The sequence below is a fragment of the Polypterus senegalus genome, chromosome 14 (assembly GCF_016835505.1).
Source record: "Polypterus senegalus isolate Bchr_013 chromosome 14, ASM1683550v1, whole genome shotgun sequence".
In the NCBI taxonomy this organism is placed as follows: Eukaryota; Metazoa; Chordata; class Cladistia; order Polypteriformes; family Polypteridae; genus Polypterus; species Polypterus senegalus.
The window spans coordinates 28,730,117-28,745,572 of record NC_053167.1 but is presented as its reverse complement, the minus strand read 5'-3'; the positions used below and the strand labels follow the sequence as shown (position 1 = coordinate 28,745,572).

General features: G+C 37.3%; 1 protein-coding gene across 1 annotated transcript in view; it reads left to right on the top strand.

Annotated features, from left to right (window-relative positions):
* LOC120514772 (endothelin-3-like) overlaps positions 1-15,456 on the top strand; it is a 101,644-nt gene that overhangs the window by 61,244 nt on the left and 24,944 nt on the right. Inside the window, exon 3 of the mRNA XM_039735318.1 lies at positions 5,745-5,903. Coding sequence (XP_039591252.1) covers positions 5,745-5,903 — 159 coding nt within the window. The remainder of the gene's footprint in view (positions 1-5,744; positions 5,904-15,456) is intronic.

The following is a 15,456-nucleotide window of genomic DNA, read 5'->3' as shown; positions in this document are numbered from 1 at the left end:
AAGCACCAAAGTAGAACTGAAAAGTTCAGGCTGCACATCTAAACACACGAGCAACGGTATGATAAGAAACCGCAAGGTTAAAGGGTCCTGCAACAAGTAACCCAGACACAGACTAGCAGTGCCAGGCACAAAAAAAAGAAATATTTTTATAGACAAGAAATTGAGCTGAGCATAGCCTATAAAATTGGATTATGATGATTAAATGAGTTTATTATTAACATTTTATCAATAAGTTAAATTATTGAAGTGAATTTAATTCTTATTTAGTTTTTTTGTAAAACACCACCTACTGTTAAGGATTGAGGACAGTGCCTCACCTGCACTTTATGCACATACACATTTATGTTGTGTTTCAGGCAGGGTTCCCCCCGGCTTGTGGTTATTTTTATGTTAACATTGCGTTAATTTCATTTCTTTATATCAGTACATCTTATTTTTGCTCCATGTGTTTTGAGGGTGATCCCCCAGAAGGTGGGACCATTTGCCAATCACCCCAAGGGACAGCTCAAGGAAAACCCATAATCCATTGTGGTTCATTGACTGCCCTGGTGGCAGTGAGCATCTTCTACAATTATCCTGTACTTTGTGTTATTTACTGGATTTTCTGAATTAATGCTCTCTTTCTGACTTCATATTCTGGATTTGTAATTTGGATTTATTTGCCTTGGATTGCCTTTGCCTTTTCAGCCATCTCCTACTGTGCCTGTTGTGTGCTTCGAGCTTGATTATCTTCAGAGTATTTTTTGTATTAATAAATCTTTTTGTATATAAAGATACTAAGTTGGCCTTTTTCTGACAAGCCTGGGTTTGACAGTCAATCCCCCACACATGGGAATATTGAGAAGTATTTTCTGTGTGCTTGGGAGCTTTTTTGTCCATAACACTTTTCAGCCTGTACTAATTAATAGGATAGCAGTATGCTGAGGCATAAAAAGTCCTTTTATTTCTCTCAGGTGACTGCAGCTCTGTTAGCTACAACACTTGAGAGCAAGTGACCATTTGAAGGCTAGCCCAAAATGGTTTCAAGCTAAACTGATAACAGTTACGAATAATGGGAAAAAGATACCCAGAATAAAGCAGAAAATAAAAAATGGTGGAGCAGGGAATGAGACCTTGAGATTAGACTCTGATACACATTGGCTTGATTAGCTAACACCTAAGTTGGCGCAGCACATCACCCAGTTTTTAAAAACAATCCAACTGCATAGTTCAAAAGTTTATTCCATATTCTAAAAATGTGTTTCACGAAGAAGTGCTTCCTGCCTTCTATTTCAAATGTATTTCCTTTTAAGTTCCATCACTGTCTTTTAGTAAGTGATTTACTACTGACCATTTAATTTAATTTCAATAATGACACTGTTTTTGATTGATGGTTTTTAATTTCATAATAACTCATATCTCAAATACAAAAAAAGCTTGTCAACTAGTTGTCATAGTTGTAAATAGAGAAATGTATTAAAACATTTTGTAAAATATGGAACAGGTAGGTAAAGAGTATTTCTTTACAGGTGAATAAAATGAAAGTTTCCACTGTATCTCATAACTAGCTTCACTGTAGAAAAGATATACATTTTGAAATGTATTCAATTTTTAAAACCTGTTTTGTTCTTGTTGAGGGGAGGCTAGCGCCTGCTTCGGTAGGAACACATGAAACTCCAAATTTGGGAAGAATGTAAAAGCATGTTTGTGGAACATGAGTAAAAAGTGATCAAAATAGCTGTCTCTCAGCAAATTAGTATTTGAAATGCAAGATAATATGTGGTACAGTAATTTATTTCTTCATTACCCAACACCCTATTCCTAAAGCAAAAGTATACTCCTACATTACCTGTGTATGCCTTTCAACTGGTTGGCACTGGAGCCACTCCCAACCATCACCTTGTGGTTGGCCTTGCACACAGTCACCATAAATGATTTGTTTAAGGTGATGCTGGCCAGACACAGGAGTCCCCAAATCACCACTCTCAACATTACCCAAAGGAGTGACTTCCTGTGACACTGTCCCAAGAATAGCTCATTTTATGTATTTATATATTTATTTTCTTACCTTTTTTCTGCTTTGAAATCCATCATATCTTGTCTCTCACTAGCTGTCCAACACTATTATGTGTTATGTGAACGTATGATGCACTTAAGAACCCTCCACTACAAAATGGTAAAGAAGAATCATAGAGGGAACATCTGGTTAATAATCTTAGTAATACAGATATTTTTTAATATCTGCAATGGAGAAGCTCTCATTCAGAGAATTTTAGTTGGACAGGTCACAAAGCAGTTATTTAGTTTTACAAGTAGGTTAAGGATTAAGATTATGCAGGCAAGAGAAGCGTGCGGTTTCATTTCCTGTTAGTTACCACTAGATGCAACTAGAGAGCAGTATTATGTTCAATTCTGTGTCATTTGTGTATTCTGGTGAAGTGTAAAATTCTTTGCTGTCATAAGAAAATTATGTAGGAGTTTGAAATGAAATATGATGTTGGATTCATTACTGGTAGAATTTTATAGTGATGGAATTGTTCTGTAAACATGCCTTCTTTCAGATTATAATTTCTCTTCCTGATAGAAAGTAGAGATCCTGATTAGTCTGATGCAGTATGCAAGTGCTCTAACATCTCACACCTCCCATACCTTAACATGCTCTGAAATGTGGTGCTCAAATGGGAAAAAAAAAATCTATATATTGTGTACATTTATATATGCATGTGTGTATATGTATGCGTGTTTATCTATATATATATTCACCCATTTCAAATTGCTTATCAAGCTATAAGCATGCGGTATGAGTTTATAAAGATATGAGATTTAAAATATGCATATTTTCATACAAATCATTTTATCTCCAAAACTAATCCTGTACATTGGATTACATTCATGCTATGCGCATTGTATACAGTACACAGTTTATTGGATCCCGTTTTTTTTTTTTTTTTTAAACTTTTCTTTCATAATACAAGTGGGCACCATAAGTCAGTCCTTTCAGAGGTTCTACTACAACAGAAACCAATATGAAAAGCAAGTGTATTTCAAGAGTGTATACCAGAGGCCAGCCTTGATATATGTAGGAATAAGTAATGGCTAGCGTCATGGAATGTTGGATCATTGCTCATGATGTGTCTTAAGTTTGTCCCAAGAAATGAAATGGAATTTCTTCCTCTTTATTTTGTTAAAATAACATTAAAAAAATAATTTGGTCATAGCTTTAGTTTAGATATTGATTATAGACCAGATATTAACAACACAGGAACATTTTATTAAAGCTTATATTTGCCACAAATGTAACAATAAAACATCATGAACATAATAAGTTAGTCATTCTCTAGTGTTTATATTATGTTGAGAAAGTATTTACAATCTAATGTGTAATGTGCAGACTGTTAATATCTATTTATAATAAATAATAGATACCCTACAATTGAGTATTCCCCGTTTAAATCCACACCTTGGGACATGCAAATGAAGAATACTGATGAGAATAAGAAATCATACAAAAGAAATGAAGTAGCATCCAGTGGCTAACTTACTGCTACCAGTATATCAAACATGTCTATCCAGATTCTAAATTTTCTAGTCCCTACTCAGGACTGTAAGGAGCTGGAGCACAGCCACATAATACACAATAAGCTCACTGACTTAAGCTAAAGTAAAATGATCTATAAGTGTGTCTCATACCACTGGGGGACATCCGAGAAAAAATGAGGACCCTACACTGTACCCTGATCTTAAAAGTTGTGAAACGGTGTAATTCAAACCTTTTTTTTTTAACTTTCTAAAGTCATATACAGTAACACTGTTAGATTTACATAATAGTAGGTATTCCTTTTCAGATCTTAAATATGTACTATGTTAATGTAAATTAAAAAAAAAAACAGGTTTAAAAAACAGCTAGATCAATGCCACAAGAGATGGATGATGACTGGGAGTCAGTTGCTACACTTGGTAATAATTGTAAAATATTCAACAGTTTAAACATTTTTGTGCATTTTGCCAGTGGTAAAATTTTAGCTTAAATTCTGCTTTCAAAAGACATCATAGCAGAAGTCATGTCAGTAATAATACAAGAGCAATAAAGGAAACCTAACACTACCCTGTCAGCAACAAAAAACTCAAAACATTTATATCGCCAGAGGAGCAGTTTAAGTGCTGAAGGCAAACTGCTGATTGCATATTATTACACATACATTCTTATATAACTGGAACAGTTGTTTTGAGTTATAACATAAAATAAAATTTTCAGACCCACTCGATCCAATTCACAGTCTATCCAGGCAGCAATGGGTGCTATGCAGGAAACAGCCCTGGAAGGGCACTAGTTCATCATAGGACACACAGAACCAATTTGGATTGACAACCTAAGCTGCATGTCTTTTGGAACATGGGAAGAATCGCACACAGAGAGCATGCAAATTCCATACAGACGACTACCAGATGTTGTTTTTGAACCCTGGACAGTGGATCTATGAGGTAGCAGCATTACCCACTGCACCACCCTCTCCTGAGAAATGTAAAAAGCAAATTACTTTACTAGCAAGATCAACTCCAGTACAAGCAGCCATTGGGCACATGATAGGAGTGAAGTAGTGTTTTCCAGTACTGACTACACTACCTAGTGCTAAACGCTCCATGCCAAGTTATAACACATGTTACTAGCCATTACAAACAACACACCATTCTCAAAGCGGCTCAATCAATTTGTGAGTAATGGGCGGGCCAGCAGCACTGAGGCAGGCACAACCTCCAGCCAGAAAGCTAGTGCATCACAGGACACACTCACAGACAGCTGCATCACTCTGACAGAATGTCATTGATAAGCAGTTTGGACACAATCAATGGACAACAGGCCACAGGCTACATGGGCTGAGGGCTAAGCCTGTCAAAGCTGTTTGAGCTCCTGCAGATCAGATTACTACAACCATTATAGCAAATGTGATTGAAAGGTATTTTATAAATGAACAACAATCTTCTGTGAGTGAATAATGCTTTGTGATTATATTAAGTTAATTGCAGAAATAAACACTTTAAGTGAAAAATGTGGATATTGCACAGTATGTTTAAGATATGTATTTGTTTAGGATGTAAATTCAATTCGTAATACTTTACTCCTTTAATGTATAAGCAACTTAACAACACCTTGCAGATATATCGTTACATTATCAAACGTTCATTTGTGGACAGTAAGAAGTAATTTATTTTAGTACCAGAAAACAGCTGTTACATAGTTTCAGGCATCAGTTGAGAAGTCATGAATTTTTTTTTCAACTATAGTTTTCATTTTATAGCTGAATCTGTTTGTAAGTGATTCACACTTCCTCGGTTTCTATTTTCCTACATTTTATGATTTTTGCACATGATTAAAGGTATGCCAAGATAGCCTTGGGGATGGGGGAATCATGTATATTTATTATAGCTTTTAAGAAATGTATCTCCGTTTTCCACATGAGATATACAATAATGTCAGCGGAAAACCATCATATTTTCCATTGATTTATAACAACAGTGACTATCAGTGTGAAGGAGAACCCAAGACTAATACATGCAAACAGATGCTATTAAAGTTTAACAATCCTGTAAATTACTAGTAATACTATAAAACTTGTCTTGCTGTCCAGTCTCCTGTTTCTGTTATTCCTGTCAAAGAAATTCATATACGTGACTTATAAGAGACCAATAATAACTATAATGCCATTTCTGATAAGAAAGAAAAAGAGATTTTGCAACCTACCCACTACTTTTTGTCTTATCTGCAGGCGCACTGTTCCCTATGGTCTCTCTGCCTATCGGGGCTCACGGCGAGGAAAGCGATCTTCAGAGCACCTTTCAAGGACTGAATCGATGGGTTCAGATTCACATCGGTGTCACTGCACTGACATTGGAGATTCCGGGTGCAGAAACTTCTGCCACAAGAGGTAATTTCAGTGCATTTCAATTGAAGACTTGAATGCAAGTGGCTTGTTAGTCACAACACCTGTCAAATAAATTAGAAAAGTGTGAAAGAAGTCAGAAGAGAGGGGGAAGGTCTTGTGGAAAAATAATAAAAAGTTGATCAGTATTGATCAATCTGGTGCACGTGACAAAAGCCACTCAGGCCCTGTTTTGTCTATAAGTGCACATGACAAGTGCAACTTCCTGTTTTTCCTAACAGACAAAAAACCACAAGTGACCAACTGATGAACTTTAAAAATGTTGTAAATGCTGATCCAAGCAAATTGTTGTAAAGATGTAATGTCTTGAAATTCTTGTGCAGCTAAAGTCATAAGACAAAGCTTTGCCCTACAAAAAGATTTGGGACACCGACCCCTCGAGGCAGATGAAGGGCAGGTGTCCTAGGATTGTGCTTCTCTGTCATCTTACCTTTGCCTGGTGTGTATTAATAAAAGATTTTTTACTCACTTTAATTATATCTCTCTGTCTTCAGTCACAAGAAATGACACTATAGAAAAAGTGTCCACAGTCTCTTATAACTGGTCTGAGTTAAACAGTATTGCAAGAGGGAAAGACCTCCATTAACTGATGTATGTGGGCTGTCACCAGGAAGTGGTACTTCCATTTATGCAATGATCCCGATCATTTAAGACGCTGAGTAAAACACCCACTGAGGAGGGTATTTGAAACCTTTGGGGTGGCCCAGTTTATGTCTTCCTAAATACGTTGCAGCAGAGAATTATAGGTGTAAATTGCTGTGGCCCTACAAGGACACAGACCCGAGTTACTATGCCCCTAAGAAAATAACTTGGCTCAGAGTTGTAGAGAAATCCTAGGCCAATAAAAGAGCACTTAGACCTGAGGCCCACTGCTCCTGGAGTGACTCCTGAGAGATCCTGGAAGTGAACCCTAGATGGGGTTTAAAATGCATAGTTTCCTATAGTGCTAAAGCTACTTGGGCTTAAAGTTGAGAGAAAGAGGAAAATTCCTTGCCAGACCATGAAACATAACAATAACAATTAAAATGTAGGTTATCTGAGCAAGAAAGCAGAGGTAAGACATCATTCCATTTCTAATTTTATATTGATTATTAGTGAATGACCAACAGTATTAAAAGAAAGGTAAAGGAAAAAGGTCTAGCATTCAGTCATTATTTACAGTATGTGCAATTTTCACATTATAACCATGTGTTCATTGGTTTTCCTCTCAGCCCACCAGTTTTCCTACATATACCTAAAGATGTGCAGGTAAATTTCATTGGTGAACTTATTTGTGTGTGTAGGTCAACCTGGTGCCCTGTCCAGGGCTGATTCCTATCTTTGCGCCTAATTCTACCAACATAGGCTTCATCTCTCCAAACACTACAGTAAAAGTAACATATTTGAGAATGTTAACTTAGCTTCAGGATTTCAGAATATATAATTTTTTTCTTCAGAATTTAATTTTCTTTTTCACAAAATACAGTACATTGACATTGCTTTAATAGGTTTTGATGTGTGCATTTTCTTCATTGCTTTGTCAGCAGAGGTGTTTCTACTGCCCTAACCCGATTGCTCCCTATTCTTATATTTGTACTAGCCGAAATACCCAGCGTTGCCCTTGGAGGAATATAAGGTGTTACTTTTTTTAATTGTTTGTGAAAACCATAATAAAAAAAACAACATTAAAAATACAAATAAATTAATAAACAATAAAGACTCACAAATATCCTTGTCTTGTAGTCTTGTATGTATGTTATCATCCACTTGATGCTCGGAACTGGCCAACTGTATTTAATTTGAAAAGCAACAGGTGTGCGGTGGTGCTTAAACATAAAGAATGCTGGCAGTCGTCTGCTATATACTAACTATGTGATCCTAGAAAGTATTGAAATCTACAGAACTTCTCTGGGCATCTCTCTCCTAGGAGGATTCGTGTTGCCGACATGCTTGCATTATTTGTGCATTAGCAGCTATGCGACTGTCTTTCTTCGGAGGTTTCCTTTTGCCGGTGTGCTGGCCTCGCTTGTGTATCCTCGACTGACACACACACTTGCACGCATAGAACTCAATTTAATTTCAAAAGCAACAGGGGTGCGGTGGTGCTCAAACATAAAGAATGCTGGCAGTCACCTCCAGTTCGCCCTCTGGTGGTCGTTTCGAGTGTTATCTGGATGACAGCATGCATACAAGACCGCAAGATCACCCTCCCCCCCATTAAGAAGGGGGTGGGTTAGGGCTGATTTCACCCTACAGTATTTGTAGTCGATCATTGAGAAATATGTGTACCAAGTTTCATGAAAATTGCTCCAGCCGTTCGGGTGTGATGCTGGAACATACATACATACACACATTGTTCTTGGGATGAAACTGTTTCTGAACTGCGAGGTCAGTACAGGACAAGCTGTGAAGTGTATGTCATATGAGAGCAGTTCAATAGACAGCATGGCTGAGGCAGCGTGTGCTTGATGCTGTATACCGATAATTCTCTTTCCAATCAGCTGCTGTACAGCTGTGATTCACATTCAGATACAGTGATATAAATACTCAGAGTGGTGCAGTTAGAGTAATATGGAAAAAGATGATCTGATGTGGGATCTGAGGTGCAGTGAGAGTAACAATGCTAAAGCAGTTATGGTATTTGGAATTTGTTTGGCCATTCCGTGGACCATTATATTGTTACAGGTTAATTAAAATCAGATGCCTTAAACTAATAAACAATATGTGGTTAATTTCAGTGTATATGATAAAGCTGCGTCAGGGATATGGATCTAAAAAAGAAAGGGAAACCTCACTTGAACCAAAGCACTGCTTTGACGCTGGGTGTCGCCAGTTTGCAAAACCGAGCAGAGAACTTGCGTACTCCAGGGTTTGAGATACCATGAAAATGTGTGTGGCTTTACGCCAAGTTTAGGTTTTATACATCACGATTTCAGCGTGGAAATGGGAGTACGCAACATTTTTGTGCGTACGCACCGTTTATGCATGAGGCCCCTGGAGAGGACACAAACTTTGAATGAGAAAGCACCAGCTTACCCAGTTGAGGTAGCTCACCTTGCCCATGTGAGTGAGATGGATTCTGAATACTAATTGCAACTATGAGGGTGTCATTTTACACAGCAGCAGATTCTCTCTCTGTCTCTCTCACTCTCCCCTCCTTGAATCCTTCCTCTCCCTCTGGTTCATTGCTCCTCATTATAGAAATTATTGTGCTAGCTGTTTACTTCTTCATAAAATAGACTAACAGCTTGTTGCTCACTCTTCTTATTCTGAACCCCATAATCATAGTTCATTATATTTGCCAGATGAAGGAAGAAGTGTGGTTTGAAATCTGGACCAGATAAAGTGCTCAAATTGATACTTTTTAGAATTAGTCAAGGGTCTTTTTTATTTACTCCTACACTGAAGAGCATCAGAGAACATACGTTTGGCACTTCTGATACAGTGTAAAGTAAGCTGAAACTTTAATTTCATTTGTTTCCTTTCTGTTTAGGTCAAGCAACCCTGTTTAGTCATTTTAGGTTAAAATTATATTTTGTTCTCTCACAAGTCCCAAAAAGAAGTACATTTATATCGAAAGTTAATTCTGACAGTGTGTGCCAAATTCCATTTTGTCTAGGTATAGCAAGCAAAGAGGAAAAAGGGTAAATGCTTTTTCTTACAACATAATGTCTACTTTTAATATTTGACCATGTCATTTTATTTCAATTGCAGTGCTGTTCACTGAGAATAAATGCAAGTTACCCACAAACATAATACATCAGTAATAAATTACATAACAATAGAACCATTACATATAGTCCATAGCCAGGCATGTCTAATTAAATAAACAGAAATACTGAGAGTTATGAACTTTGTTTAAAATGTAATTGATGTCATACTGATATAAAACTCAGTTATAGATATAACTGGTGGACAGAGAAGAAAAAAATGAAAACTGAAGGTAACAGTATTTCTAGAGAAAACAAACCTCTGTGGGGTTCATAGTCCATCAGACAAAATGGCCTACCTTCTGGTGTCTCAATAACTGCTGATGTGTAACGTATCTACCTGTTCTGATGTGTCACTTGTCAGGAATAGTGGTTTGGTCCAAGTAGTACTAGCATCAATTGTCACAATATGATGCCCAGAAAAACAGAATGGGAAACCATCATTAACCACTCATTGATTGTTATTGACACACATTTAACAGATATTGCCAAAAACAACCTCTCTGTTTGAACAGCCTAATTAGCATCTATATTAGGCATCCACTGTACTGAATTACTGAGTCTTCTTCTTGGATTTAAATGCTGAGTCCAATGTGGCATTCCATACGCTAGCAGACATACTTTATCTGGGATCCCACTATCCCCAGCAGATGTATTTATCTTTGCAAAGTTTAGAAGTCATGGCAACTGTAAACTTACTTAAATGCTCTTGAATATGCACAATATGTAAATTGGCCAAATGCATTTAAATCCTCGCATGGTAGAAAGAGGATTTTTAAATCAAATCTTAAATTGCATGAAGCCAATGGAAAGGCTTAAGAAGAGTAGTTCTATATTTGTAGTTTGGGCTAGTAGAATTATTCTGTGTTAATTACATGTTGGAAATAAACTATTTGAACAAAGTATGAATAAAGCGGTGAGTAAAGTAAATGAAATGAAATTAAATGCGTCTTAACTTTTCCGTATCCCACTTTAGCCCTCTTAGTTGCAATTCACAATATATTTTTGCAGTATGCGTTTCCCAAAACTAGCAGAGATTGTTTATTCTTATGTTTAAAACAGAAAAATTATATATCATGATATTTATATAATGTAGGACGGCAATGGTATTTCTTATTGTATAGACCTATCTATATATATATATAATTCACTAAGGCAAGACAACCATGAAAAGCACGCCGGAAGGGGCGTGGATTCACTAAGCCGCCGACAAGTGAGACACCTATGGCGCACACAGGAAGGAGCCACGCCCACCAACTCCAAGACCATTGGATACGACAACAACTCGCAGGGCCACGCCCACCAACTCGGACGCGACGACACAGAAAAAATGGCGTCATATATGTTCGTCTGTCGTAGAGGCCACATGCAGTGCAGGTCAGGTTAATGTCATGTACCTCCGCGCTACGTTGACTGTTCATAGAGGCATGTTTCTCGCGGAGGTGAATCGCCATATGCAGCGTGTGAAATGGTTTGCGAGGGTATCCCATGGGATCCTTAAAACAATCCTTTAAAACTGAGGTTAAAGCACAATGACGGAATCAGTCTTTAAAAACCAATAAGCCCTGTGCCTCTGTTTCATTACTGTCTCACCTGCTTCACCAATGCAGGCTCTGCAACAGTCGAGACGCTCTGTCAGCAGCTGACCTTCTCTGTGCCTGACCGGTTCACACAGAGGCAGCGTAAGAGAAAGCTGCGCCAGAGACAGACAGAGGCACACACACAGGCAGCTGGTGGGCGGCTCTCCGTGCGTTTCTTTTGCGAGCAGACACATGACGAGGCAGTGTGTATGCTTCAAGAACGAGGCTGGACGCGGCTTGCGACCGGACACATGAGCAGGCAGTGTGTATGCTTCGAGTGCGAGGGTGGACGCGACAGGACCATCTAGGAAAAATCATGTCGCGGATGTGATTCGCTGTATGCAGTGTGTAAAACAGTTTGTTTGTCGCAGATGTGAATCGCTATATGCGGCGTGTAGAACAGTTTGCGAAGGGTGTCCCTGTGTCTTTCCAGAAGTGTTCAACCATCAATAAATAATTATGCGGCGTTTGTTATGCCGCGGGTTCACTATTGTGTTGTATTTTGCTCTCTCCAGAGTTCCATCTTTTCATTCACTTACTGTTGTATTCTCACACTAACCTGTTTTAGACAACCGTGTCTTTCCAGAAGTGTTTACCATTCAATAAATAATTATGCATGAGATTGAGCGTGTGTCTAGGCGTAGGTAAGCCGTTGGAACCCCATTCGGGCTGCAAACCGTGGAATTGCCACTAAGTGCGACTCATACGCTCCCACTATTTTCGTCCCTACCCTTTGTACACACCCCCCTCCCACACGTTGACTGTTCATAGAGGCATGTTTCTCGCGGAGGTGAATCGCCATATGCAGCGTGTAAAACTGTTTGCGAGGGGTATCCCATGGGATCATTAAAACATTCCTTTACAACTGAGGTTAAAATACAATGAAGTGAGCAGTCTTTAAAAAACGAGTTTTCGGTTACGACGCACGACCGTGTGCAGTATAGCAAAGTGTTGTACACGCTACATACAGCTATTCGCATCCGCGACAAACATGCGTCTTCTTAGATGCTCCTGCACTTTGTACACACCCCCCTCTCACCTCGCTACGCCGCACGGACGATTGTGTGTTGGTTCGTTCCGTGCATTGTTACAATGTTGCTTTTCTTGCTGATTTATTACATTACCGATTTTGCAAATGTTAAATTTTCTCCCTGTGCTTAAAAATTATTAAAAAACCGGCCTGATTATGTGGCGTATGGTACACCGCGGGTTGGCTAGTAATCTATAAATGTCTAAATTATTTATTAATTTAATTAATTAAATTTATTATTATTGACTTTGTTTAAAGTTGAGATCAAACAAGATTTATTTTTATTGTATTTGAACAGACAAATCAAACAGAGAACAAAGTTACCAATTAATAAATATAATTTTAGAAAAAAACCTGTCAGCAAAGCTGTCAGTATACATCAAGTTGATGATGTCTGTGTACTTTGAATCTCAAGAAAGAATAAACAATAGGTTTTCTAACTTGTGTATGCATCTGCTATGTATATGTGATTCAATGCGCATGCCAGTATTTCAACATAACCATACTCAAATCGTGCTTTTTTTTTTTTTTTAAGGCAACTAATTTGTGGCCAAGTACCACATTCTAATGATTCTATCAGTTCTTCCATTTTCAAAAAGAAAGCTCACTTCATTTGTCAAGTCTGCAGATGCACTGTAAGTGAGTCGCTTCTGTATATTTTACACATAACTCACTCCGGCCACAGGCGGCCAGCAAGTGTGTTCTCCTTTCTGCACGTCAAATTGAATCTGGCAGTGTACTTTGTGCACCATGTGTTCAAAAAAACTGCAATATAGTTTTAGGCGAGTTTATATACTTTTTTTTTTAGCTAACTGAAATAACTGTAGCATCAATAATTTTCAAACTAGAGTATAATCTTTTTATTACGTGTACTAAAAATATTAGTGATTAAAAGTTACATTTTTTCTGTGTTTATTGTAGAATTATCTGTAGCAAAGTGAAACAGCAATTCACATTTTGGGTAGCAACATACAATACGTTTAAGTATGTGTATGACACAGTACATGGTTCATCATTTCAGTATAACAAAATCACCTATCCCCACCACATGCATTTTTGTGACAAGTCACAAAGACTGCTTCCTGATGTGCTAAACCATGGTAATAACTATATAATAAAATTTCTACCGGTGTCTCATTTTTATCAGTGTGCCTCACATCACTAAATGGCACCATTATGAAATCTGCATTATGTTTGATTGATAAGTCAATAAAAGTGAGAATTTCTGTATGTTTTAAAATTATATTATCTAATTGTAGCATATCAAGGGAAACTGTTACAGTCCAAGCCCCAGAACAAAGCCCTGAGAACCACCTAGTACTATCAATGCATTTTTATAATGTTAAAAAAAATATTTGGTAAGCATGAACTAACCCACTAAAGAAAAAGAGCCTAAAATTTAACATAGTTTTGAAGCTTCTGTAATGTCAGTGTAAGATTTTGTCAAATGTCAGATTTGCCGATTGCAGTTGTCCCTTGTCCTTGTCACATATAACGACTGAGCTACAATCTTCCAGCGCAGTCTTGCTTGCCCCTTTATCTTACAACCAAAACAGAGTTGCCTGACAGAATGGCACTTTCTGAAGGGTTAACAGCTACAGTAAGTTCAACAGTAATCTCGGCCCTTGTATCCTTTTTTCAATTCTGTCATGGTATGTAAAGTTCATGGCATCAGGCAGATGGGCTTCTCTCCTGTGTGTGAGGTTTAAAACATGTGTCCTTTATCCTTATTGCTACATTCTACACATTGTACTTCCAGATGAGCATTCATTGGTTCATTTGTATGTGAGCTCAACTGTGTACATAGCCAGCCCCTCTGACTAACAAGGTAACTGAACCAGTTTGATTTTGGCTAAACCATTCACAGACTAGTTGGTCTCTGTCACTGGGCATGACACATTAGATGACTGACTTCATGGGAGTGCACCTCATTATGTAAATGAAGGCTACCACAGAAAATTTCTGGAAAGGTCATCTAATGTGACATAGCCTTAATGGAAAAACATAGTCAGTTGTATTAAAAGCTGCACTTGATTCTGTCGGCATAATAATGATAGCTTAGCATTTTCTCTGTCAGGAGACATTGCCATTGACAACTAAAGGTAAGGCAGTTGTTATGCTGTGATCAGTCCCCAATATGATTCTTATTACCTTTGATATTTTTTTTTTGTTGGCTTAATAAATTTTTGTTGAAGACCTTGTATTTATTTCCTATGGTTTGGATCTGTGTGTTTTTTAGCTTCAGTTTCATTATGTGCTTTACTCATGTTTTGGGGTTTAGTACTTTATTTTTATCATTATATTTTGTCTCTACCATGATGCATTTTTTTTTGTTTCCATTTCTAAAATTAAGATGTCTGTTGCTGGAAGTATGCCCCCTAGAAGGTATGTTGTATAATGTTAATAGTATAGTATTTAAGCTGGCATCACAGACCTTGTCCAGTCTTATGAATACAATCTAAAAACTTTTCTGATTTTTTAACTTTTTCTAGAAAAGTTTTAAAGACTTCAAGCTTTGTTTTTGCATTGTGTTTAGATGCACAAATGTTAGTTTACTGGTTTTGAAGTCAGCTTTGTTTTGATTTTGATTTCATCTTCTGGTTCCTTTCCTTTGACTATGTGGTCTATCAAATACACTCCCAGACTAAAATACTCAAAATTGTTTTTAGTGTTTAAAGTTGTAAGGCTTCTAGTTTTTTCAATGGCTTTAGAATGAAAAATTCTGCTTGAAACTTTCTTATAATTATTAAATCTTTTCATGTCAAAATTCAAACCATATCAATAATAGCCCGACAATGATCAACTTTATTGTATCAGGAACCATACTTGTCAATAATGTTCTATTAAAAAACGTTATGAATGGGTATAAGGCATAGATTTTGTGCTAATTTAGAGGGAAATAAGTCAAAAGTAGAGGATAAGTTTGTTTCATTTTGGAATTCAAAGAAGAATTCCTTGCATCTTTATTAAGCTAGAACTCATAAGGCAGTGTGCACAAGAACACAATCTGTACGCAGGCTGCAGATTACACCACTATACATTCTCCTGCTGCTGAATGGGCACAAAAGTATTAGGCAAAAGACTGAGTTGTGAGTTATTTAAAAAGAAACTTTGAAATCCTCTGCCCAGCTACAGCTTTATTTTTAGCATTGAGCACATTCACATATAAAGCATTTATCAAATTCCACATCTTGAAAATACTTCAGTGAATTCTGTTTGTTTCAATATCTAGTTAACAA